The sequence below is a fragment of the Idiotropiscis lumnitzeri genome, chromosome 9 (assembly GCF_059441095.1).
Source record: "Idiotropiscis lumnitzeri isolate Australia: NSW breed Sydney's pygmy pipehorse chromosome 9, RoL_Ilum_1.0, whole genome shotgun sequence".
NCBI lineage: Eukaryota > Metazoa > Chordata > Actinopteri > Syngnathiformes > Syngnathidae > Idiotropiscis > Idiotropiscis lumnitzeri.
In genome coordinates this window covers 18,847,915-18,874,212 of record NC_142399.1, presented here as the reverse complement: position 1 = coordinate 18,874,212, position 26,298 = coordinate 18,847,915, and the positions used below count along the sequence as shown (strand labels likewise).

The window sequence follows — 26,298 nt, the reverse complement described above, 5'->3', positions numbered from 1 at the left end:
TGTCAGGTTCGCCGGTAGGCGAGGAGGAAGTGGACCCAGAGGTGCGAGGAAGCAGGGAAAAGGGTAAACTAAAGGGAATTTATTAAATTAATCAAATGAGGACAAACAACATGGCGTGGACAAACAAACGTGGCAGGGTGCAAAATGTAGTGATGGGTCCAACGACACCGAGGCGTCGATGCGCGCGCCGAGTTTCCAGGGCAAACCACGTGTCGGTGCGCGTACTGCTTTGAGAAAGTCACGTGACCACTACCAGAATCGTGTCGACACAGCGGTCGCGCGCCGAACTGTGTTCATAAGGATGGACGCTCAAAACAAGCATCGAGTTATTGGCACGTTACTTTGCATGAAAGATCCGCAAAATGGAAGACGTCACTGTTGATGCGCACTCAGAGGTGCAGCGCTATATGTCAGCAGGACACGTTGCACGTACGGAAGACCCGCTCTTATACTGGAAGTCCATGGAGGCAACGTTCCCTCACCTATTTATATTAGCCACACAGGCTTTGTGCACACCGGCCTCTTCAGTGCCTTGTGAGAGGATTTTCTCAAAGGCGGGGGAAATTGCCTCAAAAAAAGAAATAGACTGAATAACAAAACGCTGGAGAAACTAATTTTTTGGAATAAAAATATTTAATTACAATGCGTCCATTGTCATTCACAACACTTTTACTTGGGCATTCAGACAGATGTTCTCTTAATTTATCAACTGCGTCTCGAATATCAAAGATTTTTTTTATGAAATTGCGTGTATGTAAAAATAATGTGAAAGCAAATGCCTAATCAGAATCAGAAATCCCTTTGTCATTGTACTCAAGTGTGCAACGAGATTAGAGAGCTCCCCTCTCCAGTGCAATACAACAATAATTCAGTTAAATATATAAATTAGATAAGAGAATAATTAGTGCGATGGAAAGTAATACGAAATAGGATATATAAAAACACATCACGTCGCTAATCAATGGAATTGGATAAAATTAGTTTGACAGATCAGTGTCAGATGACCCTGTCAAATGTTTCCTGCAAGTCCACCAGGTGTCAGTATTCAGCAACACAGTGTCAACACAGTGTCAACACAGTGTCAATACATTGTGTCACTGTGTCGAAACGATACAGGATGCCTCATCTACCCATCACTAGCAAAATGACTGAGACGAACTAAACATGACTAAACAGAACAAAAGCCGAGGAACAAGACAGTGACAAAAACCAGGGACGGGAGAGGGAGCACGAACATGGCCGTGAAGGGGATCAGGGAGCGGTCGTGACAGTCCAAGCGGAGTAATGTTCCGACAATGAGTTGTTGGGATGAGGTGTTTATATAGTCCAGTCATTAGGAGTGCGGATGGGCATCAGGTGTGTGAGCTGACGGGGAACAGGTGCGTGGCTGGTGAGGAAGGAGTGCTGAGGGGAAACGCCCCACTCAGCTGAGAAAACAAAAACAAAGTGCACATGGCAGGGAGGTGACGAAAACAATAACAAAGAACCCTGTCATGCCCGACGCGGATCATGACAGTCATTTCAAGAACCTCAAGCAACTTTTAATTTTTTTACGGAGGTCAGTGATGACAGTGAGTAACTAATCAGGCCAGGGAGGCAATTGATAAATTTGGAATTCGAAACTCGTTTTATGGTCACTCATGACACTCACCGGATTCCATTTAACCTGTTCACCTGTGAATGTTCCAAACAGGTGGGATATTTTTTTTTGTTCATTTGTTTTTTTGCTCCTCAACTTTTCTCATCTTTTGTTGCCCCTGCTCCACCTGTGGAATGCGTTGCAGTCATCAAATTTAAATTGAGCGCAATTGTGCAAAAAAAAAAAAAAAACAACAACAACAATATACACAGTTAAAAAGGAGTAAAACTGACATTTTTTCCATCTCTGGTTGTCTGATTCTATGACTTTTGGTTCAGGGCAAATATCTGCAATCAGCAACCCACCAGCGGTGAAAATGCTAACCAAATGGATATAGTTAACCAAAGCACTTGGTAGTCACGAGGCTGAAGCACTCATAACAGCAACCTGGTCGAACCACCTGTAGAGCGGAGGGAGTGGTTTTGTCAGTTCAAGCATAAATACACACACCCACATTATTTACATTATAAAAGAGTCAGTGTTCACAGAGAGTTTGTTGAAGAATTCCCCTCATTCGCTTCTATTGAGCTTTAACATTCCCAATGGCAACGGTAAGGCTAATATGATTTCATTTTGAGACATTAGGAGAAGTGATAATTCATGCCAGTGTAAAGCTACTTTATTTCCAATGGAATGATCACTGAACTTAAGTCAGTTGGAGACTTTAAAATGTGCAAATTCCCTTCAGCTGTTTATGTCCGTGACTATTTTCATTCATCAAGGTCATTTCATTCTCATATCATTCAATTGTAGCAAGTGGCACGTTAAATAACTGTCTAGTTGCAATCGACTGAATGCCCTGAGAATACACTGGGTTGACAAATACAGTGCGCATTGTTGGTCATAGCGCTCACAAGATATACTTAAGTGATACGTGACAGTGGTTCCTCTTTTGGAGCACTGATTCGACCTCTGCATCAGTCTACAGATATGACTCCTTAAGCCTTTCTGGACATTATATTGTACGTGAAAGCTGTCCTGGCCTCTGACTTGAGCTCTTGTATCCAGTGTTGTATTATCCTAGTGCACGCTACCAAACAGTAATCACTTTCGGTACAAAGCTTTTAATTGATGAAGAAATAAGTCAATTCAATTAAAGGAATATGAGACCAATAATCAACAATTTTGGAGAGTCAGCTTTTTATCCCGTTATCAGTGAACACAAGAACATTTTCAGAATTTGGATTATAAGACGTATGTGTGTCCATGTGTGTGGGTGAGTGTTCGCACATTTTATAATGCTGTATAGCAGAGATGGGCAACTCCAGTCCTTACACATTTTAGATGTTTCACTCATCCAACACACCTGATTCAAAAGATCAGCTCGGCAGAAGCCTGATAACAATCCTGACCGTATCGACACTCGAAGACCGGAATCGCCGATCCCCGCTCTATAAAATATATTCTGAGATTTAAAGTTTTCTAACATACAATATACAGTATGTTGAGGTGTACTTACTATGTTGAGCACTGAGCACTGTTCTGTGTTGATACTTTGCATGACTATGTTGGTAGTTTTTTACAAAGAAACTTTGTTTTTGAATACTACTTACCATACGATTCCAGACAATATTTGCTTGTGTTTACATTGTCTTGCTAACTGTGCCCTTCAAAGCATTTAATTGCAAATATTCCACAAAAAATATTTTTGCATACAAATGTCTCACATTTGGTATTACAACTATGATGATGAGTTTGCGTAAACCTGAGCAAGGACTATGTAATGTATATTGCAGAGGTATTCAATTAAAAGTCACAGAGGTCCACGACTAAAATGTCTTCCAATTAAAAGGTCCGAACCAAAGTCCAACTTCCCTTAATGCAGAGGTGTCAAAGTTATTTTTGTGAACGGGCCACATCGTGGTTCTGGTTTCCCTCAGAGGGCCGTTATGACTGCAAACTCATATAAATCACCTTACATTATCACTTACACACAACAAATTGATACAAAGCTAGTTTTGAAATCAAAAGCCAGTAATAAATGGCAATATCTCATATCTCAATGTTGTTAAAAGTGAAGAAAATGTGCTAGAAGCAGTAAGTTGAAGCACATGATTTTCCCTTCGCGGGCCACATAAAATGAGGTTGCAGGCCACATCTGGCCCCTGGGCCTTGAGTTTGACACATGTGCCTTAATGTCTAGCCTATGTTTACATTTTTAGTTTCAATATTTAGTCATTTTCAACAGAGCACACTTATATACTAAATATTTAGCAATGTTCACATTAAACACCTTTGCCAGTCAAACAAATATAAGGCGTGTATTTCACATTCAAGAAAATGTGGCTCCAGGAACTTAAGTTTGCCACTTCCAGAAAAAAAATAGTCAAATATCTCCTGCAGAAATATATCAGCTGCTAAGCATTGAGTTAACATCTTTTACCTTTTTTTTCTCAAATCAAAGAGTTATCAGCCTAAAAAAAACCAGAAAGCCTAATTATCCAGGTAAAACAGGTCAACATGTTCAGTACACAATCAATAAAAATGGCTGTCCTCATGAAAAACTCATTCAAAATGAGCTTTGACACCACCTTTTCTTTTGAATATTTTTTTAACTTCTCTTAATGAAAAAAATGAGTTTGTGACTGCCCTGCCAGTGACTTAAATCTGGGTTGGAAGGGAGTCAGGGCCATTGGGATTTGGTAGATTATTTCACACATCTGGTCTTTTGTGTTTTCCTTTAAATGCTTGTGCAACAGCATTTAAGCACTCCTTCACAACTTCCCCATCACTGAATCTTTTTTTATGTTTCCCCAAAATCCATGATACTTTTAGTTAACATTCGTTTGCATGCCGCTGGAATGTAAACGAAAATGTAAAAATCTCTTATACTGCACTCGAAGTTCAATGTTTTTGCGTGCGCTCACCTCAAACTTCAGCGGCTAACTTTGCAAAAAAGGGCGGTGCTTTGTTTCGTAGTGGCGCTTCGCAATGTTGCGACGGTTTCGGGGCATATGATGCACACTGGTTTTGAATTGGCTGCAGCCAGAATGAAACTAAATTTCTCCGTCCATTCATTTAAAACAACACGCATCGACCTCGCTAACTTTTCAGCAAGGTATACTGTCAACAGCACTCTCTTCCGGTCTGCTGCGCAATTGGCAGTGGATGGTAAACAAAAGATTTGATTGGCTCAAATCAGTGACGCCTTTTCCGTATTAACTAGAATTGCAGCGGCAACGTTTGCGAATGCGCCCTGAAAAAAATTCATCGTAGAGCGGTCATGGGTCTGGTCCGAACCATCGCGCGGTCCAGATTCGGACCGCGGTCCGCCATTTGGTGATTTCGGGTATATTGTATTGTCTTCTCTCTCTACAATAAATACTACAGCAAGCCAAAGAGTTATTTTTCTTGCGATATGATTAAAAGAAACATCCCCCCCCCTTTTTGTTGTTTACGATTCTACAGAACGAGGCTGTCTGCTCCTGGACATTGACTGTCACCATACTGAGGGCGGAAAACATTCGCTCAACAGACTTTTGTATGTGAGAATATCATATTAATCTGAACAGAAATTATGACATTGTTTTTGGTCAATCAATCACCAGGACTACATCATTTTTTATTTTCTAATTTAAGTGTGTAGCTAAATTTATCATTCTAAATGACAAAAAAATACAGAGAACCAAGATTTTTTTTTTTGTCCTAATCGAATTATTGTTGATTCATATTTTAGGGTCACAGTCTGATTGCTATGTCACCCTGACTCTACCACCTGCAATTGTTTTCAAGACAAATGCTGTGGCCAATGACAACAAGCCAGAATGGAACCAAAGCTTTGATTTCAGACTCCACAATAATCTCCAGGTGAGAAATTTCCAAATTCTTTCAAACTTTATGAGGAGATCAGACACAAGTAACAAAATGCAGGAAATATGTTTACTTTCATGGGAAACATTGACTATTAACTAAAAACTAAAAAATTTTATGACAATGTTATGTTTTACCTATGGTACTTATGTTTGCTAAAATCACACTGCAAAAAAGTACATTCACACAACCTATGCAGGTCTGCTCCTCAGAAGCTCGTCAGCAAGCTTTGCACAAGCAGGTTGACGATCCCTCATTTGAATCAGGTGTGGAATAAAGAAACCATTTTAACAACAGTTCAACATGAGGTGGAGTTTTTCCTGTAGCGGAGTCCACCCAATGAGGGAATAGAACAAGCACTTTCGGTTTGGGAGCGCCGACCCCTGACTGCTGAACTAAAAGTTGCCACTGCCAGCTCACTTTAAGACCCTTTCAGAAGGCACGGGAAGTGAAGTTTTCCGCGATCGTTACACATCCATCCATCCATTATCCGTACCGCTTCTCCTCACCAGGGTCTCGGGGGATGGCTGGAGCCTATCCCATCTATCTTTGTGCAGTTGGCGGGGTACACCCTGAACTGGTTGCCAGCCAATCGCAGGGCACACATAGAAAAACAAACATCCACGCTCATACCGAGGGGCAATTTAAAGTGGCCAATCAACCTGCCATGCATGTTTTTGGAATGTGGGAGGAAAACGAGGAGAATATGCCAACTCCACACAGAAAGGCCGGAGCCAAAATCGAACCCACGACCTCTGCACTGTGAGGCCATCGTGCTAACCAGTCGTTCACCGTGCCGGCATCCACTACACATGCACCAAAATATTTTTGTCGACCGGAGGGAAAGGGAAGACAGGTGGATTGAGGACAGACCTTTCTCACAGTCTATGGCCCATGTGGTTCGCCAGATGAAGTCATCCGGCTCACTTTATGACTCTGTTCCTCCTACTCTCCCGAATATTGGTAACTTGGCTTTGGCCATCATCGACAGCAGTCTGTCTTTGGGTGTATAAATTAAATGTATTATCATTAATATTCATCGGTGAACATATGTGCAACAAAAGTCATGAATTTGTCTCATATCAAAAGCAAAACCCTGTTGATATTATGTTTCCAGACTACGCTCCAAATTAATCTGTATGATGAGGACCCCCTATTTGACGATTTGATTCAAACAATCAGGTTTGATATCAGCACACTGATAGCGGGGGAAAGGAAAATCAAGGAATTTGTCATCCAACCTCAGGTAAATTGACAACACTTGTTTCAATCTGGTTATATTTTTCATTTGTCCTGAGCTCACAAATAGAAACTCTCGCTTCAATCAGAGTTGCACGGAACCTTTTTTGATCAGAGATTGTAAAGGTCAAACTCAGTTCAGCTTTTTTGAAATGTGGACCAGGCTTGTGCTCGAATTGTAGTTGTTGTACCTTGGATACATCATCGTGTTTTCATAACCACAGGTAATGATGTTATGACATTTCCCATGTGGTACGTTGGCATTTTACCTACATGCAATGTTAGAACTAACTAGCAATGTGAAAGGGGAAGTCAACCCCCCAAAAATCTTTGCAATAAAATGTTCAACGCACCTTAATTAGTCTAAACATGGCATTCTGATTAATATTAAAATTCTGAAGCTGACCCATGATTGGTTATTAGCTGAGCCATGAGCAACTGTAACGTTTTTGCCAGTCGACAGAAGTGACAAAATGGCCGCCACCTGACATGGCTAAAAACAGGTGGATTTTACTGCTTCACTCATATTTCACAGATGCAATTTTAATCAGTTTCCACTAGCGGGCCTGCATTGAACATAGTTGAGTTGACTTCCCCTTTAAGCGAAGACAACTACCACAAATAATGAATTGGAATTTTTAGATGTTTATTTTAATAACATACAGTCTTTTTAGCTTACAGATTTAGTTGGCTGGTGTTAGTAACACACACTGTACTTATATTCTTTCTGCTATGATTTGTGTTCTTTGGAAATAAAACCAATAACAACAAAAGGAAATCTATCACTTTTATGGCATTCTAGCACCATTGTAAGGATATAATTTGCAGATTTTTATGGCTATTATCATGGCCACATCCAATAGGCGGGCTCACTGACGTATCGAACAAAATGGACCATTGTGAGAGTTCTGTCAGCTCATTGGTTGCAAAGCAATCAATATGATTAGCATCCCATCATTCATTGACTACATGAACATTTAGGGACTTGCGTGTGTGTGTGTGTGTGTGCGTGTGTGGGGGGGGTGTTCGTCTGTGTGTGTGTGTTTAAAAAAGAAAAAACATGTTTCACACATTTTACAAAATAGTGAAATTTGCTTTTAATCCACAAGCTCACAGCTAATTCAGTTAACAGGTCAGTTAGCTAATGTAACATTAACGTTACATCATGGAACAAGTTACATATGGGGTTTATCTTGAGTACATCGGCCGTTCAACTCTCTCCAGTGTTGCAGCGGCAGTGTTTTGTTGACAGTAATTTGCAAGGGAGTGCCGCTAGTGCATTAACCTGCTGGTCGATAGGTCCTGATATACTTGTTTTCAATGACCTTATCTGTCATGAGATCAACAAAGGTTGTGCCTATTTAAGTCTAAACAGTCTCCTTTCTGGTTGCTGTTTTTAGTTTATTCTATACTAAAGAAAACAAACTATATGACAAAAACCTGCATTTTCTTGTATGATCACATCTGTTGTAGCTATCTCATATTGTGGTGTAAAAATTCAAATCAAAACAGTAAGAAAAAACAGCCGTAGACTTTGTATTAAACGTGGCATCTGACGTACAATGCAACAAGAAATCATCCAATCAGAAATGTTGAGCATTGGATTTGCATTCCAGCACCTCTGGTATGCAACAGGAGTTTCTGTTGTGTGAACACACCAAGGTTCCACAAAACCGTCGCGTTTTGATGTGCTTTGCAGTGTGAAAGAGTCTAATCGAAGCCATTCACATCATTACATGTGTATTTCGTGCCTAATTTTCCTTTTATCATCTGTGTCTTTAAAGGGTAAACTTTGGATGGCCTTTGATCTAAAGGAGAGGTAACCGTTTTTTGTTTAACTGTTTAACATTTCGTCTGAAAATGAATGGCAGTTAGAAAAATGTAAAATAAATTGTGTGTATCTTTTCTTTAGTCACAGCCAACTTGTCAGCTCTTTCAATGGCATTAATTTGGGGGTAAGACATCCATTAATGGAGAGCAACCACAAAATATGAACTTGTGTTAGAACGGTGATGAATATAGAATTCAAATAAACATTTAAGATTGTTTATGCAAAAATACAGCAAACATAAATGTTATTAACTGAAAATAAATGAAATGTATGTGAATATTTACTAGATACCAATGATCTACATCACAAAATAACAAAAATGTTATGATATGCATTCATCAACCAATAAGGGGATGTGTTTTTTTTAAACCAGGGTGAAATTTTGTAGAAGGAACAATTTTGTGTCAACTTTATTAATTCGCCAAATAATACATGATATCAAATAAAACACAGCACAGGAATACTGCACGTAAAATCCATCCATCCATTATACAAGTCACTTATCCTTAAATAAATAACACCACACTATATTTTAGGCAAATAACTGATTCATTCTTCCATGTCGCAAAGCCAAAAGCTGTCGAGTGAAAGCATGTTCAGCTGTTTTTGTTGAACAAGATGACTCAATCAAAATGCTGGCATATGAGGCATTTTTTCAGTTGGTAATTATTTCTTGTTGGCTCACTCAACAGAAGGAAGAGGTTTCTTACTGGAAATTAAATGTCACCATACTCAAAGCCAAAATACATACTTCAAATGATTACTGTAAGTACACCCATCCTTTCATGTGTATTGAAAGTCAAACCATGATTCTTTGTGGTTAGATTTTGAGTGGACACTTGCTTCCTTCTCTCGGTTACAGTTTCAGAGTCAGACACTTATGTCACTCTTTGTCTGCCGACTGCAACTGCAAGTGCGTTCAAAACAAAAACTGTGCACAACAATGCCAATCCAGAATGGAATGAAACATTCACCTTCAGGGTCCCCTCCATTCTGAAAGTAGGTCCACAAAGAGGATGAAAGTTCGGACTGTTTGATTGTTGATTTTGAGTTACATTTGTGTTTACTACATAAAATTTCAAAATTGCAGACCGTGCAAAGTAAGTTATTCAGTGTTTCTCCAGAATGTTTTAGAGATAAAGCTGCATGACGTGGACCCCTTTTCACATGACCTCATTTCAACGGTTCTGTACGATCTCAGCAACCTAACATTTGGAAAGAAAGAAAGAATGGCATTCACCTTGCAACCAGAGGTAATAGCAGACAATAGTAACACTTTTGCGGGCTCTTGTATTGTAAGATAAGCTGAAGATCATAATAACCTCAAGTAACCTTATATAATCAGTTTGTGTAATTCTAATCATGTTTTTATACACTAATTGCATTAATGATTGCACACGCACACACACCTACATTTTTGCTCTAGAGTTAAGTTTCTGTTTCCTTAAGTTTCGTTTTGTCTAATCTCACCTTCGTTGTGAGTTAAGTTTCTGTTTCCTTAAGTTTTGTTACGAGTCTGCTTCAAGCTCTAATAAAAGCGGAGGCGGCAGGGCAGGACGACAGGGAGTCCTACAGAGCTGCGAGCAGGTCAACTGCTCGCTCTCTGTCTCTCCCTCCCTGCCGGCCGGTAAAAATGAACAACTTTGCCTGGTTCCTTCTGGCCTTGGCCACCTTTGGTAAAGCTCTCCCAAACGGCGTCAGGGCATTTAAACCTGATACGTATCAACCTCAGAATTCATTTTCCAGAAGTGTCATGCCCAAAATTACAAGAGAGATGTGTTTGTGAAATAACCAGCATTGTGTGTCAGCATATACTCATCCATGAATCTGTAAGCCACGATAAGTTCCTGCGTCATGTGTGTTCAGTTCCTTCCACTTTAGTAACGACAATTTCCATTGCGGTGAAAGAATGAGATCTTATCATTCATGTTAAAGGAACAGACCAGTTAAAATTAATTTTCCAGTATTCAGTGTGTGTAAGAAATAAAAGTTCAAACATTAATGGCATTTCACATTCTTCCTAGGAGAAAGGGGGACAAATGAGAAATCAACAGCGCAATGACTGAAAATGCAGTCAGCCTTCGAGCCTCCAATACAAATTTTAGCACAACTCTGTCCATAAAAAATAACTCATTGTGACCAACATTTTTGTTCACACATGTAGGCACCTGATAATCATTCTCTCAAAATATTAGAAAGAAACTCGAAACATTTTGGATGGTTGTTACATCATATGGTTGCCTGTCCATATTTGCTTCATAGAGTAGCAACGTTCCGTCACATATTGAACAAGAAACATGACCGAATGTCACTAAAATTTATGTGGGCATGTATAAAATCAAATGACAACCATTGTCTGAAAATATTAGAACACAACTTGCAACATTTTGGAAGATAAGTTCTAATATTTTCAGAGAATGATATTCACATGCCTACACTTGCACACATACATTTTGGTGATAATCGGTCATCTTTTATGATTTTAGAGTTGCGATGGAAGTCGCATTGGAGGCTCACAGGCTGACTGCATTGTCAGCCATCAGGCAGATAATGTCTTTGCCCCAGCTTGACTTTAGAGTATTTCTTCTCAAGTTTATTTCACCAGTGCCTGAAAATAAAAATATACAGATCGATTTCCAACCATTTTGTATCTTTCCTACTGAGAAGCGTTAATCTCGTTTTGCTTTGGCAAGGTGTAATCAATTGACGACAACACTAGTTTACATAACGTTTTCTCATCAGTGTTGCATTTCTGTGCCATGCGGCTCACCCTGACCATGTTTCCCTGTTTTTACAGACAACGGACCAAATTTTAATTCAGTTTGAGATGCTCCCCAGGTGACAGACATATAAAATATTGATAACATTTTTGCTCTCAAATTTGATCGCTTGTTTTCATTTTTTCTTTTCCTTCAGTGAAGAGCCCCCTTTTGACTATGTCAGTAATGGCATTCTCTTGGTAAGACGCATCATTTGCACCTTGTGTGTTTTGTTGGATCTTTTTTTCTGTCTTTCAGTTGTCTATTTACATGTATAATTGCCAGATATGATATGAAACTATACACTTGAGCAGATGACTCAAATTACACATAGCTTCAGTACACTACACCAGGCAGCAACAAATCAGAAGTAAATGATAATACGTAAATGATGCCAAACTGTTACATACTGTAGAGTTTTCATGCACCTTTTTTAATGTCTCATGTATTTTTCTTTTAGGCTGCCCCGTTCTGTGCTTTGGAAATCAAAGTCGACAAGCTTATCAACAATTATGGTAGTGTACTGTATGTTTGCTTCTGCTTAGCCAAATAAATGCGAGTGGAGTGTCCAATATTTCTGCTCAACAATGCATGTCTGACTTGTTCAAATTTAGACTTGTCAGGACTCATACTGATATTGGACAGATCCCATCTGAAATATGTATTTAAGATTCCAAGACATTCGAAAATCCTCTGCTACAGAATGGTTAGGACAACACAATGATCTGCTTACTTGATACCAGCAATGGTGACTCATTTTTAAGTTAGGACAAATCATTGAAATCTGAGCAGATATGTGTACAACATTTAATCAAGGATTTTCTTCTCCCTGCTTTCCATAGATTTTCTGGGTAAAACGATAAAGCTTTGCGGTGCCCATCCTGAGAATCAGATTTTGTTGGCTAAGGAAACCACCAAGCTGCGTTTTTACATTAACAGAGACTTGGCGACTGAACTTGGAGTGAAAGTGAGTTTGAGTTTTGGTTGCCCCTCTTGGCATTGCACAGATAATATAACAAGGGGTTAATTATGACCTCTGTCAAGGAATTGTGAGTCGTTGAAGTCAGTCTGTATGTTGTGTTTTTTGATTGGGGGCTGCTATAGTATGTTTGGCTTCTCCTGTAACCTGATGCAAATGGTGGGAAGTGGTATAACTTATGACTGTTGTTTTTTAGTCCTCTGCTGCTGATGCCCCATCGAGTTCCACATGGCTTGGGCCACTATCACCTGAACAAACTAGCAAAGTGTCTCTGGTTATTGATCAGGTAACAAACAACTTCAAAATCAAAACCTGGTATGATTCAATATACAGTGATCCCTCACTATATCGTGCTTGATCTTTCCCGGCTTTGCTGATTTTTTTTTTATAGTGCATTTTGCTCTGTGTAGCGGCCCCTTGGAGTTCAAATAATGACGCAGAGAATTTCAAACGGATGTGGACAATATTTGATCTCTGAACAAGCAAGTTCAGCATTCTGCACTGTGAAAACTACCGAACAACAGAAAAACCAAATTGTTTCACAAATAATTCACATATCAATCATGTGTACACAACGCTCATATCAACTCAATAGAAAGGAATGAAGAAAGTCCATAAGATCACGAGTTGATGACAGTAAGGCCTTCTCGCTTGCCATATGCTGAAGGAGATGAAAGCGTCGTGATTGGTTACTCACTCGTGAGTGGCAGCGGGATGCGGAATCAACACACCTGAAAGTCGTAACTGCCGACCGTTCGAAAATTTAAAATATGTTCGTGCTTCTTTAAACCACAATGGCCGAAAGAGGGAAAAGTGCGGATTTAGTTGCGGATACACTTGCGATTTTCAAGACGGACCTTTCTAGAGAAGCTAGATCGTCCAACACTCACTCAGTACTTTGTAAGTGTGTTTCTGTCTATTTGTCCAGCCGTGGTGTCATAAATGATGATATTATGAGGGGGATTTATTAAAGTCGGACTAAGTAGGACTTCACTTCACCTACGTGTGAAATACAATACAATACAATTTTATGTATATATTCATTTCACAACAGGTGGAGTTGTAACAAAGCGCTTATTAGTCATATTAATTAGCAGGTAATTAGAACACAAATTAAAATACGTACACACCATGATACCAGTATAATAGCAGAACAGTGACAGTCTCATGTTGAGTCGACTTCATTTAGCTGAAGCAATGGTTATAACCAGGAAGACCCTTGCATTCACAAAGCAAAAACTAAAAGAAAAAAAAATCATAACTTTTCTCCATATTTGTTCAAAATTACAAAATGAAAAAAGTGTCAGTACTTTTTTCATGTTTTCTGATTTCCGATTCCTGGAAAAATGAAAAAACAGATAAAGGGCGATTGGGAGGTTTTGTCCTATTCAGATATTTTCGTCAGACAATTTGTGTGACTTGGAAAGAAAACTTGAACCGGAAACAAGTGTTCACGTAACTCGTGCAAACTTTTATTGAGACTTACGCCATGAGCACGTTTTGTGACTTCCATGTGTTTTGTTGTAAACGTCAGATGTGTGACTACAACCTAAAACAATGTGCGTTGAAATTATTTATTTACTCAATTTTTTTTTTTATTTAAGGTTGAGGGTAACGATCAAGCCCTTGATGCACAATTCTGTCATATTGCATCGCTGTAGTAAACGTTCTACCAAGACCGTGTGGCGCAACAGCAGAGAGAAGGTTGCGTGTTCAAATCATGTCAGGGCCAGTGATCGCTGAACCCTCAATGGATTTGATTTATATAACCCTTTTCTGCACTCAAGATGAACTATTGAGTCTGCGGGTGAGCAAACCCTTTATCAAGAATTCTGTCCCATTGCATTTCTGCAGCCGCCAAAGTAGCAAGACCTCATGGTGCAATGGTAGCGCGTTTGACTCCAGTTCAGAAGCTTGTGTGTTCAAATCACATTGGGGTCACATTCTTCGTATGCTTCATCTTGTCACTGAGGTTTCTGGTTCCTCTTCTTCCCGACCAAACAAAACCAAACATTCCTCTCCTCCAGGACCGAGGGAAAAAAAGAAATTTCTACGGTGGTTTAATGACATGGCAGGCTTGTTCTTCTCCAAAATGTTATTCAGATTGTCACCTTCTAGCACTTGACTAAGAATCCTGTCCCAAAGCAACTCAGTGGAAACACCGCAAGAAGACCTTGTAGCCCAATGGTAGCACATATGACTCCAGATCAGAAGGTTGCATGTTCAAATCATGTCAGGATCAGGGACCTCATTTGCTTCAATGTATCTGATTTATATACCCCTATTCCGCACTTATCGCATTTGACGGTAATGGGCGAACCCTTCATCACTAATTCTATTCAATTTTGCACTATCAAGACTTTGTGGCGCAATGGTAGCATGTCTGACTCCAGATCGGAAGGTTGTGTGTTCAAATCACATCAGGGTCAATCACTTTGTTTGTTAACCTGTTGAACAATTAACTACTTGTTCCTCTTCTTCCTCAACTGTTGATCTTAAGTAGACATTCTGCGGGAACAACAAACTTGTAACTAGCTTGTTCTTCCCCAAAATGTCTTCTTGAAATGAACACGGACTCTTTTAAATTCTGAATTCTCTAACAAAGCGATTCAGTGGAAAGCTGTTCTGGGAAGACCTCGCGGCGCAATGTCTGACTCCAGTTCATAAGGTTGTGTGTTCTAATCACATCGGGGTCACTTCCGTCATTTGCTTCATCTTGTCACTGAGGTTTCTGGTTCCTTTTCTTCCCGACCAAACAAAACCAAACATTCCTCTCCTCCAGGATCTTGGGGAAAAAAGAAATTTCTACAGTGGGGGGATGACGTTCAGGGCTTGTTCTTCTCCAAAATGTCTTTATAAGGCAACTGTCCCCTTCTACCACTTGACTAAGAATTATGTCCCAAAGCAACTCAGTGGGCGAATCTCCAGAAGACCTTCTAGCGCAGGGGTGGGCAATTATTTTTTCCATGGGGCCACATAAGAAACATAAAATATTGTGGAGGGCCGGGCCAAAAGGTTGAACTCAATTCTGCATAATATTAATTGTATTTCTTTTTTTAAAAAGCAGTAAATAGCACTGTTTTGACAAGCTGGCAAGAGTATATATTAAAGTTAAGCAATGAAACTAAATACCAAATAAACTGAAAAAATGAGGTTGCCTTACAAAAATTTATTCATTCAAATTTCTCAACACAATGGTAGACAAAATATTAACATTTTTTACTATTTGTGACTCATATTAGTAAACATATTCTGTCACATTCACTTCAAAATACATTTTGAGTTCCATATACTGTTGGATAGTTGTGTAAAGGTTCTGAGCATTTTAAAGACATCACAATATTGTCTTTTTGCACCAAACATTAAGCAAGATACAACATATTGACTGTCACTGAACTGTGATTTTGAGAAAAAGTGTCCCAGTTCATTGTTATCTGGTGCCTTACAGTAACATGCCTACATTTGTGGTCTAACTGCCTCATTTGGTGTTTCAATGTTCATTTTTCTTGTTCAGTGTGAGAAATCTAATCTCTGCTGGGCTTTAACAAGTGCATCAAAGTCAGGCTGAATGTCTGAAGTGGAGATGCGAAGCACAGCTGACAGATGATCATCAGTGAGAGAGGATCTGTACCTGGATTTTGTAAACTTCATAATTGAAAATGTTTGTTCACAAATGTAGGTAGAGCCAAAGAGAACAAACATCTTCTGAGCATGTCTCCTAATGTTTGGAAAGTTCTCCTCCTTGAGAGAAGAGTAGAAATCCAGCAGAGATCCTGACTTAAAGTGCTCTGCCAGTACTCCATCAGACTGCAGGTCAATGAGTTCCAGCTGAACATCACTGGGTGCATCATCCACACTGAAGGTAAAGGGAGAGGAAATCATGTGGATTTCATCCTCCATTGTTCTTAGATCCTCAAATCGCCTTGCAAACTCACCATGCAATGCTCCTAACATGGATGAGTACCTGCAGAGGTTATCAGCTGATGGTGTGACTTCTTTCAGGGTTTGCATGTGAGTGAGAGTGTTGCTCTCCAGTTGTCTTGAAAGAAACTGTATCTTTCTCATGAAAGCCTTCACCAAGCTGTGCATTTCATGTACAAAAAGGCCCTTGCCTTGCAGCTTGGTGTTCAGTTCATTCATCAGTGCAGTCACATCAACAGCAAATGCGAAATCTGCCATCCAGACCTCATCTGCAAACTCTGGGATGGCCTTGCCTTTTTTCTCACAAAACTCCTGGATTTCTGCTTTCAGATCCCAGACTCTTTTTAACACTTTGGCCAGGCTGAGCCATCTCACAGAAGTGTGGTAGCCAATGTCACTGTGCTCACTCTCATGCTCCTCCAGAAGTGTGACAAACTGTCTGTGATTCAGTGCCCGCGCCCTGATGAAGTTAACTATTTAAGTAACAACATCGATAACATGGTTAATTTTTAGCACTGATTTGCACAACACATGTTGGTGTAAAATACAATGTAAAAATACTCATTTCTGATCAGGGTCCATTTCAGTCACTTTATCCTGCATGCGTTTTAAAAGTCCGACATTTTTCCCGGTAAGATTTGGACAACCGTCCGTGGTGACACCTGCCAGTCTGTCCCATTTCAGTCCCAACGTGTCCATACAAGCATTTACCTCAGTGAAGAGATCGCTCCCTGTCGTCGTCCCTTTTAACGACCGCATTGCTGCCAGCTCCTCCGTAATCCTGAAGTCCGGCGTTATCCCGCGGACAAATACGAGTAGCTGGGCTGTGTCGCGGACATCACAACTCTCGTCCAGAGCCAAGGAGAAAAAATCAAAACTTGGCACTTCACGTTGCAGCTGTAGCTCCAGATTCCCCGCAATGTCCTCGACCCTTCTCGTCACGGTTCGCCTGGACAGCGGGACTTGCTCAAATGCCGCTTTTTTTTCAGGGCATATTAGTGCTGCCGAGTCTACCAAGCACTCTTTCACGAACTCCCCCTCTGAGAATGGCTTGCTGTTTTTGGCTATTTTGTGGGATATCACAAAGCTGGTCTTGGTTGCTGCATCCCTGGATGCATGAAGCCCGGTAAAAAAGCCTTGCTGCGTTTGCAGCTTAGCTAGCAAAGCTTCCGATGTCTGCGCTCTTTCAGCATCAGTTAGGTTTTTATATTTCTCTGCATGTTTTGTCTGGTAATGCCGACTCAAATTGTAGTCCTTCAACACGGCGATCTGCTCCCCGCAAACTAAACACACAGCTTTACCTCTAACTGCCAGGATGGCCGAGTGGTCTAAGGCGCCGCGTTCAGGACCCAGTCTCCCCAGGAGGCCTGGGTTCGAATCTTGAATTTCCCCATTGTGGGACTAATAAAGGCAATATTATAAATACTTCGCTGTCCAATTTTTGTTGAAAATTCTACATTCGGCATCTACCTTTCTTTTTTTAGCCAGAGCGGACATTTTTGAGGGCGAACGTCGTCTTGTTGTGATTCAATCGCGCGCATGTCTTGATATACGCATTACGTCATTATGTGCGACGCACATTGTGCGGGAATAAAAAAAAAATAATTCAGAATAAAAGCAGTGCAGCTTTAGCCCATGAATGAGGTGAAATTAAAAAGTATGTTTATTTTGAAATTTCCAATTAACCTTACACTCGCGGTCAGAGTCAACCAAAGGTATGTGGCCCGGGCCATACAATGCCCAGGTCTGTCATACGGGCCAGTCAGTGCCACCCGGCGGGCCGGATGTGGCCCGCGGGCCGTGCAATACCCAGGTCTGTTCTAGCGCAACGGTAGCGTGTCTAACTCCAGATCAGAAGGTTGCATGTTCAAGTCAGGGTCAGGGTCAGGCACCTCTTTTGCTTCAATGCATCTGATTTATATACCCCTTTTCCGCACCATTAGCATTTGACGGTAATGGGCGAACCCTTTATCAATAATTCCATTAAACCTTCCGACGTGAAGACCTCGTGGCGCAATGGTAGTGTATCTGACTCCAGACCAGAAGTTTGTGTATTCAAATCACATCGGGGTCACTTCAGTCATTTGCTTCATCTTGTCACTGAGGTTTCTCGTTCCTCTTCTTCCCAACCAAACAAAACCAAACATTCCGCTCCTCCAGGGTCTAGGGGAAATAGAAATTTCTACAGTGGTTTGATGACATGGCAGACTTGTTCATCTCCAAAATGTCTTTATAAGATCAACTGTCACCTTCTAGCACTTGACTAAGAATTCTGTCCCAAAGCAACTCAGTGGGAACACCTCCCGAAGACCTTGTAGCGCAACGGTAGCGCATCTGACTCCAGATCAGAAGGTTGCGTGTTCAAGTCACGTCAGGGTCAGGGACCCCTTTTGCTTCAATGCATCTGATTTATATAACCCTTTTCCGCAACTTAACCATTTGACGGTAATGGGCGAACCCTATATCACTAATTCCATTCGATTTTTGCTGTAGCAAGACTTTGTGGTCCAATGGTAGCGCGTCTGACTCCAGATCAGAAGGTAGCGTGTTCAAATCACCTCAGGGTCAGGGACCTCTTTTGCTTCAATGCATCTGATTTATATAACCCTTTTCCGCACCAAAAACATTTGACGGTAATGGGCGAACCCTTTATCAATAATTCCATTAAACCTTCTGACATGAAGACCTCGTGGCGCAATGGTAGCATATCTGACTCCAGATCAGAAGGTTGCTTGTTCAAATCACGTAAGTTTCAGGGACCTTTTTTGCTTCAATGCATCTGATTTATATACCCCATTTCCGCATCATAAGCATTTGACGGTAATGGGCGAACCCTTTATCAATAATTCCATTAAATTTTCCGACATGTAGACCTCGTGGCGCAATGGTAGCGTATCTGACCTCAGATCATAAGTTTGTGTATTCAAATCACGTCAGGGTCAGGGACCTCTTTTGCTTCAATGCATCTGATTTATATACCCCTTTTCCGCATCGAAGCATTTGACGGTAATGGGCGAACCCTTTATCAATAATTCCATTAAATTTTCCGACATGAAGACCTCTTGGCGCAATGGTAGCGTATTTGAGTCCAGATCAGAAGGTTGTGTGTTCAAATAACACTGGGGTCACTTCCGTCATTTGCTTCATCTTGTCACTGAGGTTTTTGGTTCCTCTTCTTCCCGACCAAACAAAGCCAAACATTTCGCTCCTCCAGGATCTTGGGGAAATAGAAATTTTTACAGTGGATTGATGACGTTGCAGGCTTGTTCATCTCCAAAATGTCTTTATAAGATCAACTGTCACCTTCTAGCACTTGACTAAGAATTCTGTCCTAAAGCAACTCAGTTGGAACACCTCTAGAAGACAGTTGTAGCGCAATGGTAGCGCATCTGACTCCAGATCAGAAGGTTGCGTGTTCAAATCACGTAAGTTTCAGGGACCTTTTTTGCTTCAATGCATCTGATTTATATACCCCATTTCCGCATCATAAGCATTTGACGGTAATGGGCGAACCCTATATCACTAATTCCATTCGGTTTTTGCTGTAGCAAGACTTTGTGGTCCAATGGTAGCGCGTCTGACTCCAGATCAGAAGGTTGCGTGTTCAAGTCACGTCAGGGTCAGGGACCTATTTTGCTTCAATGCATCTGATTTATATACCCCTTTTCCGCACCATAAGCGTTTGACGGTAATGGGCGAACTCTTTATCAATAATTCCATTAAATTTTCCAACATATAGACCTCGTGGCGCAATGGTAGCGTATCTGACCTCAGATCATAAGGTTGTGTATTCAAATCACGTCAGGGTCAGGGACCTCTTTTGCTTCAATGCATCTGATTTATATACCCCTTTTCCGCATCGAAGCGTTTGACGGTAATGGGCGAACCCTTTATCAATAATTCCATTAAATTTTTCGACATGAAGACCTCTTGGCGCAATGGTAGCGTATTTGACTCCAGATCAGAAGGTTGTGTGTTCAAATAACACCGGGGTCACTTCCGTCATTTGCTTCATCTTGTCACTGAGGTTTTTGGTTCCTCTTCTTCCCGACCAAACAAAGCCAAACATTTCGCTCCTCCTGGATCTTGGGGAAATAGAAATTTCTACAGTGGATTGATGACGTTGCAGGCTTGTTCATCTCCAAAATGTCTTTATAAGATCAACTATCACCTTCTAGCACTTGACTAAGAATTCTGTCCCAAAGCAACTCAGTTGGAACACCTCTAGAAGACAGTTGTAGCGCAACGGTAGCGCATCTGACTCCAGATCAGAAGTTTGCGTGTTCAAGTCACTTAAGGTTCAGGGACCTCTTTTGCTTCAATGCATCTGATTTATACACCCCTTTTCCGCACCCTAAGCATTTGACGGTAATGGGCGAACCCTTTATCAATAATTCCATTAAATCGACAGACATGAAGACCTCGTGGCGCAATGGTAGCGTATCTGACTCCAGATCAGAAGGTTGTGTGTTCAAATCACATCGGGGTCACTTCCGTCATTTGCTTCATTTAGTCACTGAGGTTTCTGGTTCCTCTTCTTCCCGACCAAACAAAACCAAACATTGCTCTCCTCCAGGATCTTGGGGAAAAATAAATTTCTACAGCGGTTTGATGACATTGCAAGCTTGTTCATCTCCAAAATGTCTTTATATGATCAACTGTCACCTTCTCCCTCTTGACTAAGAATTCTGTCCCAAAGCAACTCAGTGGGATGACCTCAAGAAGACCTTGTAGCGCAACGGTAGCGCATCTGACTCCAGATCAGAAGGTTGCGTGTTCAAATCACGTCGGGGTCAGGGGGCCACTTTTGCTTCAATGCATCTGATTTATACATCACTTTTCCGCACCACAAGCATTTGACGGTAATGGGCGAACCCTTTATCAAAAATTCCATTAAATTTTCCTGCCTGAAGACCTCGTGGCGCAATGGTAGCGTATCGGACTCCAGATCCGAAGGTTGAGTGTTCAAATCACATCGGGGTCACTCCGGTCATTTGCTTAATCTTGTCACTGAGGTTTCTGGTTCCTCTTCTTCCCGACCAAACATTCCGCTCGTCCAGGATCTAGGGGAAATAGACATTTCTACAGTGGTTTGATGACGTTGCAGGCTTGTTCATCTCCAAAATGTCTTTATAAGATCAACTTTCACCTTCTAGCACTTGACTAAGAATTCTGTCCCAAAGCAACTAAGTGGGAACACCTCAAGAAGACCTTGTAGCGCAACGGTAGCGCATCTGACTCCAGATCAGAAGGTTGCGTGTTCAAGTCACGTCAGGGTCAGGGACCCCTTTTGCTTCAATGCATCTGATTTATATACCCCTTTTCCGCACCGTAAACATTTGACTGTAATGGGCGAACTCTTTATCAATAATTCCATTAAAACTTCAGACATGATGACCTCGTGGCGCAATGGTAGTGCATCTGACTCCAGATCAGAAGGTTGCGTGTTCAAATCACGTCGGGGTCAGGGGCCACTTTTGCTTCAATGCATCTGATTTATATACCCCTGTTCCGCACCAAACGCATTTGACGGTAATGGGCGAACCCTATATCACTAATTCCATTCGGTTTTTGCTGTAGCAAGACTTTGTGGCGCAATGGTAGCGCGTCTGATTCCCGATCAGAAGTTTCCGTGTTCAAGTCACGTCAGGGACCTCTTTTGCTTCAATGCATCTGATTTATATACCCCTTTTCCGCAACTTAACCATTTGACGGTAATGGGCGAACCCTATATCACTAATTCCATTTGATTTTGCTCTCGCAAGACTTTGTGGCGCAATGGTAGCGCGTCTGACTCCAGATCAGAAGGTTGCGTGTTCAAGTCACGTCAGGGTCAGGGACCTCTTTTGCTTCAATGCATCTGATTTATATAACCCTTTTCCGCACCATAAGCATTTGACGGTAATGGGCGAACTCTTTATCAATAATTCCATTAAATTTTCCGACATGTAGACCTCGTGGCGCAATGGTAGCGTATCTGACCTCAGATCATAAGGTTGTGTATTCAAATCACGTCAGGGTCAGGGACCTCTTTTGCTTCAATGCATCTGATTTATATACCCCTGTTCCGCACCAAAAGCATTTGACGGTAATGGGCGAACTCTTTATCAATAATTCCATTAAATCTTCAGACATGATGACCTCGTGGTGCAATGGTAGTGCATCTGACTCCAGATCAGAAGGTTGCGTGTTCAAATCACATCGGGGTCAGGGACCTCTTTTGCTTCAATGCATCTGATTTATATACCCCTGTTCCGCACCATAAGCATTTGACGGTAATGGGCGAACTCTTTATCAATAATTCCATTAAATTTTCCGACATGTAGACCTCGTGGCGCAATGGTAGCGTATCTGACCTCAGATCATAAGGTTGTGTATTCAAATCACGTCGGGGTCAGGGGCCACTTTTGCTTCAATGCATCTGATTTATATACCCCTGTTCCGCACCGAATGCATTTGACGGTAATGGGCGAACCCAATATCACTAATTCCATTCGATTTTTGCTGTAGCAAGACTGTGGCGCAATGGTAGCGCGTCTGACTCCTGATCAAAGGGTTGCGTGTTCAAGTCACGTCAGGGTCAGGGAGCTCTTTTGCGTCATTGCATCTGATATATCTAAACCTTTTCCGCACCAAAAGCATTTGACGGTAATGGGCGAACCCTATATCACTAATTCCATTCGATTTTTGCTGTAGCAAGACTTTGTGGCGCAATGGTAGCGCGTCTGACTCCAGATCAGAAGGTTGCGTGTTCAAGTCACGTCAGGGTCAGGGGGCCACTTTTGCTTCAATGCATCTGATTTATTCATCACTTTTCCGCACCACAAGCATTTGACGGTAATGGGCGAACCCTTTATCAAAAATTCCATTAAATTTTCCTGCCTGAAGACCTCGTGGCGCTATGGTAGCGTATCGGACTCCAGATCCGAAGGTTGAGTGTTCAAATCACATCGGGGTCACTCCGGTCATTTGCTTAATCTTGTCACTGAGGTTTCTAGTTCCTCTCCTTCCCGACCAAACAAAACCAAACATTCCGCTCTTCCAGGATCTAGGGGAAATAGACATTTCTACAGTGGTTTGATGACGTTGCAGGCTTGTTCATCTCCAAAATGTCTTTATAAGATCAACTTTCACCTTCTAGCACTTGACTAAGAATTCTGTCCCAAAGCAACTAAGTGGGAACACCTCAAGAAGACCTTGTAGCGCAACGGTAGCGCATCTGACTCCAGATCAGAAGCTTGCGTGTTCAAGTCACGTCAGGGTCAGGGACCTCTTTTGCTTCAATGCATCTGATTTATATACCCCTTTTCCGCAACTAAACCATTTGACGGTAATGGGCGAACCCTATATCACTAATTCCATTTGATTATTGCTGTAGCAAGACTTTGTGGCGCAATGGTAGCGCGTCTGACTCTAGATCAGAAGGTTGTGTATTCAAATCACGTCAGGGTCAGGGACCTCTTTTGCTTCAATGCATCTGATTTATATACCCCTGTTCCGCACCAAAAGCATTTGACGGTAATGGGCGAACTCTTTATCAATAATTCCATTAAATCTTCAGACATGATGACCTTGTGGCGCAATGGTAGTGCATCTGTCTCCAGATCAGAAGGTTGCGTGTTCAAATCAAGTCGGGGTCAGGGGCCACTTTTGCTTCAATGCATCTGATTTATATACCCCTGTTCCGCACCAAACGCATTTGACGGTAATGGGCGAACCCAATATCACTAATTCCATTCGATTTTTGCTGTAGCAAGACTTTGTGGCGCAATGGTAGCGCGTCTGACTCCAGATCAAAAGGTTGCGTGTTCAAGTCACGTAAGGTTCAGGGACCTCTTTTGCTTCAATGCATCTGATTTATATACCCCTTTTCCGCAACTCAACCATTTGACGGTAATGGGCGAACCCTATATCACTAATTCCATTTTATTTTTGCTATAGCCAGATTTTGTGGCGCAATGGTCGCGCGTCTGACTCCAGATCAGAAGGTTGCGTGTTCAATTCACGTCAGGGTCATGGACCTCTTTTGCTTCATTGCATCTGATTTTTATACCCCTTTTCTGCACCAAAAGCATTTGACGGTAATGGGCGAACCCTTTATCAATAATTCCATTAAACCGTCCGACATGAAGACCTCGTGGCGCAATGGTAGCGTATCTGACTCCAGATCAGAAGGTTGTGTGTTCAAATCACATCGGGGTCACTTCCGTCGTTTGCTTCATCTTTTCACTGAGGTTTCTGGTTCCTCTTCTTCCCGACCAAACATTGCTCTCCTCCAGGATCGAGGGGAAATAGACATTTCTCCAGTGGTTTGATGACGTTGCAGGCTTGTTTATCTCCAAAATGTCTTTATAAGATAATCTGTCACCTTCTCCAACTTGACTAAGAATTCCGTCCCAAAGCAACTCAGTGGGAACACCTCCCGAAGACCTTGTAGCGCAACGGTAGCGCATCTGACTCCAGATCAGAAGGTTGCGTGTTCAAGTCACGTAGGGGTCAGGGGCCACTTTTGCTTCAATGCATCTGATTTATATACCCCTTTTCCGCACCTTAAGCATTTGACGGTAATGGGCGAACTCTTTATCAATAATTCCATTAAATTTTCTTACATGAAGACCTCGTGGCGCAATGGTTGCGTATCAAACTCCAGATCAGAAGGTTGTGTGTTCAAATCACATCGGGGTCACTTCAGTCGTTTGCTTCATCTTGTCACTGAGGTTTCTGGTTCCTCTTCTTCCCGACCAAACAAAACCAAACATTGCTCTCCTCCAGGATCTAGGGGAAAAATAAATTTCTACAGTGGTTTGATAACATTGCAGGTTTGTTCATCTCCAAAATGTCTTAATAAGATCAACTGTCACCTTCTCCCACTTGACTAAGAATTCTGTCCCAACGGTAGCGCATCTGACTCCATATCAGAAGGTTGCGTGTTCAAATCACGTTGCGTGTTCAAATCACGTCGGGGTCAGGGGCCACTTTTGCTTCAATGCATCTGATTTATATACCCCTGTTCCCCACCAAACGCATTTGACGGTAATGGGCGAACCCAATATGACTAATTCCATTCGATTTTTGCTGTAGCAAGACTTTGTGGCGCAATGGTAGCGCGTCTGACTCCAGCTCAGAAGGTTGCGTGTTCAAGTCACGTCAGGGTCAGGGGGCCACTTTTGCTTCAATGCATCTGATTTATACATCACTTTTCCGCACCACAAGCATTTGACGGTAATGGGCGAACCCTTTATCAAAAATTCCATTAATTTTTCCTGCCTGAAGACCTCGTGGCGCTATGGTAGCGTATCGGACTCCAGATCCGAAGGTTGAGTGTTCAAGTCACGTCAGGTTCAGGGACCTCTTTTGCTTCAATGCATCTGATTTATATACCCCTTTTCCGCAACTTATCCATTTGACGGTAATGGGCGAACCCTATATCACTAATTCCATTTGATTTTTGCTGTAGCAAGACTTTGTGGCGCAATGGTAGTGCGTCTGACTCCTGATCAGAAGGTTGCGTGTTCAAGTCACGTCAGGTTCAGGGACCTCTTTTGCTTCAATGCATCTGATTTATATAACCCTTTTCCGCACCAAAAACATTTGACGGTAATGGGCGAACCCTTTATCGATAATTCCATTAAACCTTCCGACATGAAGACCTCGTGGCGCAATGGTAGCACATCTGACTCCAGATCAGAAGGTTGCTTGTTCAAATCACGTAAGTTTCAGGGACCTTTTTTGCTTCAATGCATCTGATTTATATACCCCATTTCCGCATCATAAGCATTTGACGGTAATGGGCGAACCCTTTATCAATAATTCCATTAAGTTTTCCGACATGTAGACCTCGTGGCGCAATGGTAGCGTATCTGACCTCAGATCATAAGTTTGTGTATTCAAATCACGTCAGGGTCAGGGACCTCTTTTGCTTCAATGCATCTGATTTATATACCCCTTTTCCGCATCGAAGCATTTGACGGTAATGGGCGAACCCTTTATCAATAATTCCATTAAATTTTCCGACATGAAGACCTCTTGGCGCAATGGTAGCGTATTTGACTCCAGATCAGAAGGTTGTGTGTTCAAATAACACCGGGGTCACTTCCGTCATTTGCTTCATCTTGTCACT

The 26,298-nt window shown here is 41.6% G+C and overlaps 1 protein-coding gene and 17 non-coding genes across 19 annotated transcripts in view; all 18 read left to right on the top strand.

Annotated features, from left to right (window-relative positions):
- The first annotated feature begins 2,116 nt into the window (after positions 1-2,116).
- The window catches only part of LOC148330594 (cytosolic phospholipase A2 zeta-like), a 56,039-nt gene continuing 31,857 nt past the window's right edge, over positions 2,117-26,298 (top strand). The window contains exons 1-14 of one of the 2 annotated variants that reach the window (XM_088304692.1): positions 2,117-2,190; positions 5,048-5,120; positions 5,316-5,446; positions 6,567-6,695; positions 8,473-8,507; positions 8,601-8,643; positions 9,212-9,284; positions 9,382-9,518; positions 9,644-9,772; positions 11,317-11,357; positions 11,436-11,478; positions 11,739-11,793; positions 12,121-12,245; positions 12,454-12,543. In XM_088304692.1, the coding sequence (XP_088160818.1) occupies positions 2,182-2,190; positions 5,048-5,120; positions 5,316-5,446; positions 6,567-6,695; positions 8,473-8,507; positions 8,601-8,643; positions 9,212-9,284; positions 9,382-9,518; positions 9,644-9,772; positions 11,317-11,357; positions 11,436-11,478; positions 11,739-11,793; positions 12,121-12,245; positions 12,454-12,543 (1,113 nt within the window). In that variant the 5' untranslated portion in view covers positions 2,117-2,181. The remainder of the gene's footprint in view (positions 2,191-5,047; positions 5,121-5,315; positions 5,447-6,566; positions 6,696-8,472; positions 8,508-8,600; positions 8,644-9,211; positions 9,285-9,381; positions 9,519-9,643; positions 9,773-11,316; positions 11,358-11,435; positions 11,479-11,738; positions 11,794-12,120; positions 12,246-12,453; positions 12,544-26,298) is intronic. The other variant, XM_088304693.1, reaches the window with a different exon arrangement.
- On the top strand, positions 14,127-14,198 carry trnaw-cca (transfer RNA tryptophan (anticodon CCA)). The gene has a single exon. It is a non-coding gene; the product is annotated as a tRNA-Trp (tRNA).
- Positions 14,615-14,686, top strand: trnaw-cca (transfer RNA tryptophan (anticodon CCA)). The gene has a single exon. It is a non-coding gene; the product is annotated as a tRNA-Trp (tRNA).
- trnaw-cca (transfer RNA tryptophan (anticodon CCA)) lies at positions 18,487-18,558 on the top strand. Its single transcript has one exon. It is a non-coding gene; the product is annotated as a tRNA-Trp (tRNA).
- trnaw-cca (transfer RNA tryptophan (anticodon CCA)) lies at positions 19,730-19,801 on the top strand. The gene has a single exon. It is a non-coding gene; the product is annotated as a tRNA-Trp (tRNA).
- Positions 20,597-20,668, top strand: trnaw-cca (transfer RNA tryptophan (anticodon CCA)). The gene has a single exon. It is a non-coding gene; the product is annotated as a tRNA-Trp (tRNA).
- Positions 20,903-20,974, top strand: trnaw-cca (transfer RNA tryptophan (anticodon CCA)). The gene has a single exon. It is a non-coding gene; the product is annotated as a tRNA-Trp (tRNA).
- Positions 21,091-21,162, top strand: trnaw-cca (transfer RNA tryptophan (anticodon CCA)). The gene has a single exon. It is a non-coding gene; the product is annotated as a tRNA-Trp (tRNA).
- Positions 21,387-21,458, top strand: trnaw-cca (transfer RNA tryptophan (anticodon CCA)). The gene has a single exon. It is a non-coding gene; the product is annotated as a tRNA-Trp (tRNA).
- Positions 21,574-21,645, top strand: trnaw-cca (transfer RNA tryptophan (anticodon CCA)). The gene has a single exon. It is a non-coding gene; the product is annotated as a tRNA-Trp (tRNA).
- On the top strand, positions 21,943-22,014 carry trnaw-cca (transfer RNA tryptophan (anticodon CCA)). Its single transcript has one exon. It is a non-coding gene; the product is annotated as a tRNA-Trp (tRNA).
- Positions 22,878-22,949, top strand: trnaw-cca (transfer RNA tryptophan (anticodon CCA)). Its single transcript has one exon. It is a non-coding gene; the product is annotated as a tRNA-Trp (tRNA).
- On the top strand, positions 23,372-23,443 carry trnaw-cca (transfer RNA tryptophan (anticodon CCA)). Its single transcript has one exon. It is a non-coding gene; the product is annotated as a tRNA-Trp (tRNA).
- trnaw-cca (transfer RNA tryptophan (anticodon CCA)) lies at positions 24,123-24,194 on the top strand. Its single transcript has one exon. It is a non-coding gene; the product is annotated as a tRNA-Trp (tRNA).
- On the top strand, positions 24,310-24,381 carry trnaw-cca (transfer RNA tryptophan (anticodon CCA)). The gene has a single exon. It is a non-coding gene; the product is annotated as a tRNA-Trp (tRNA).
- On the top strand, positions 24,606-24,677 carry trnaw-cca (transfer RNA tryptophan (anticodon CCA)). The gene has a single exon. It is a non-coding gene; the product is annotated as a tRNA-Trp (tRNA).
- On the top strand, positions 25,263-25,334 carry trnaw-cca (transfer RNA tryptophan (anticodon CCA)). The gene has a single exon. It is a non-coding gene; the product is annotated as a tRNA-Trp (tRNA).
- On the top strand, positions 25,639-25,710 carry trnar-ccu (transfer RNA arginine (anticodon CCU)). Its single transcript has one exon. It is a non-coding gene; the product is annotated as a tRNA-Arg (tRNA).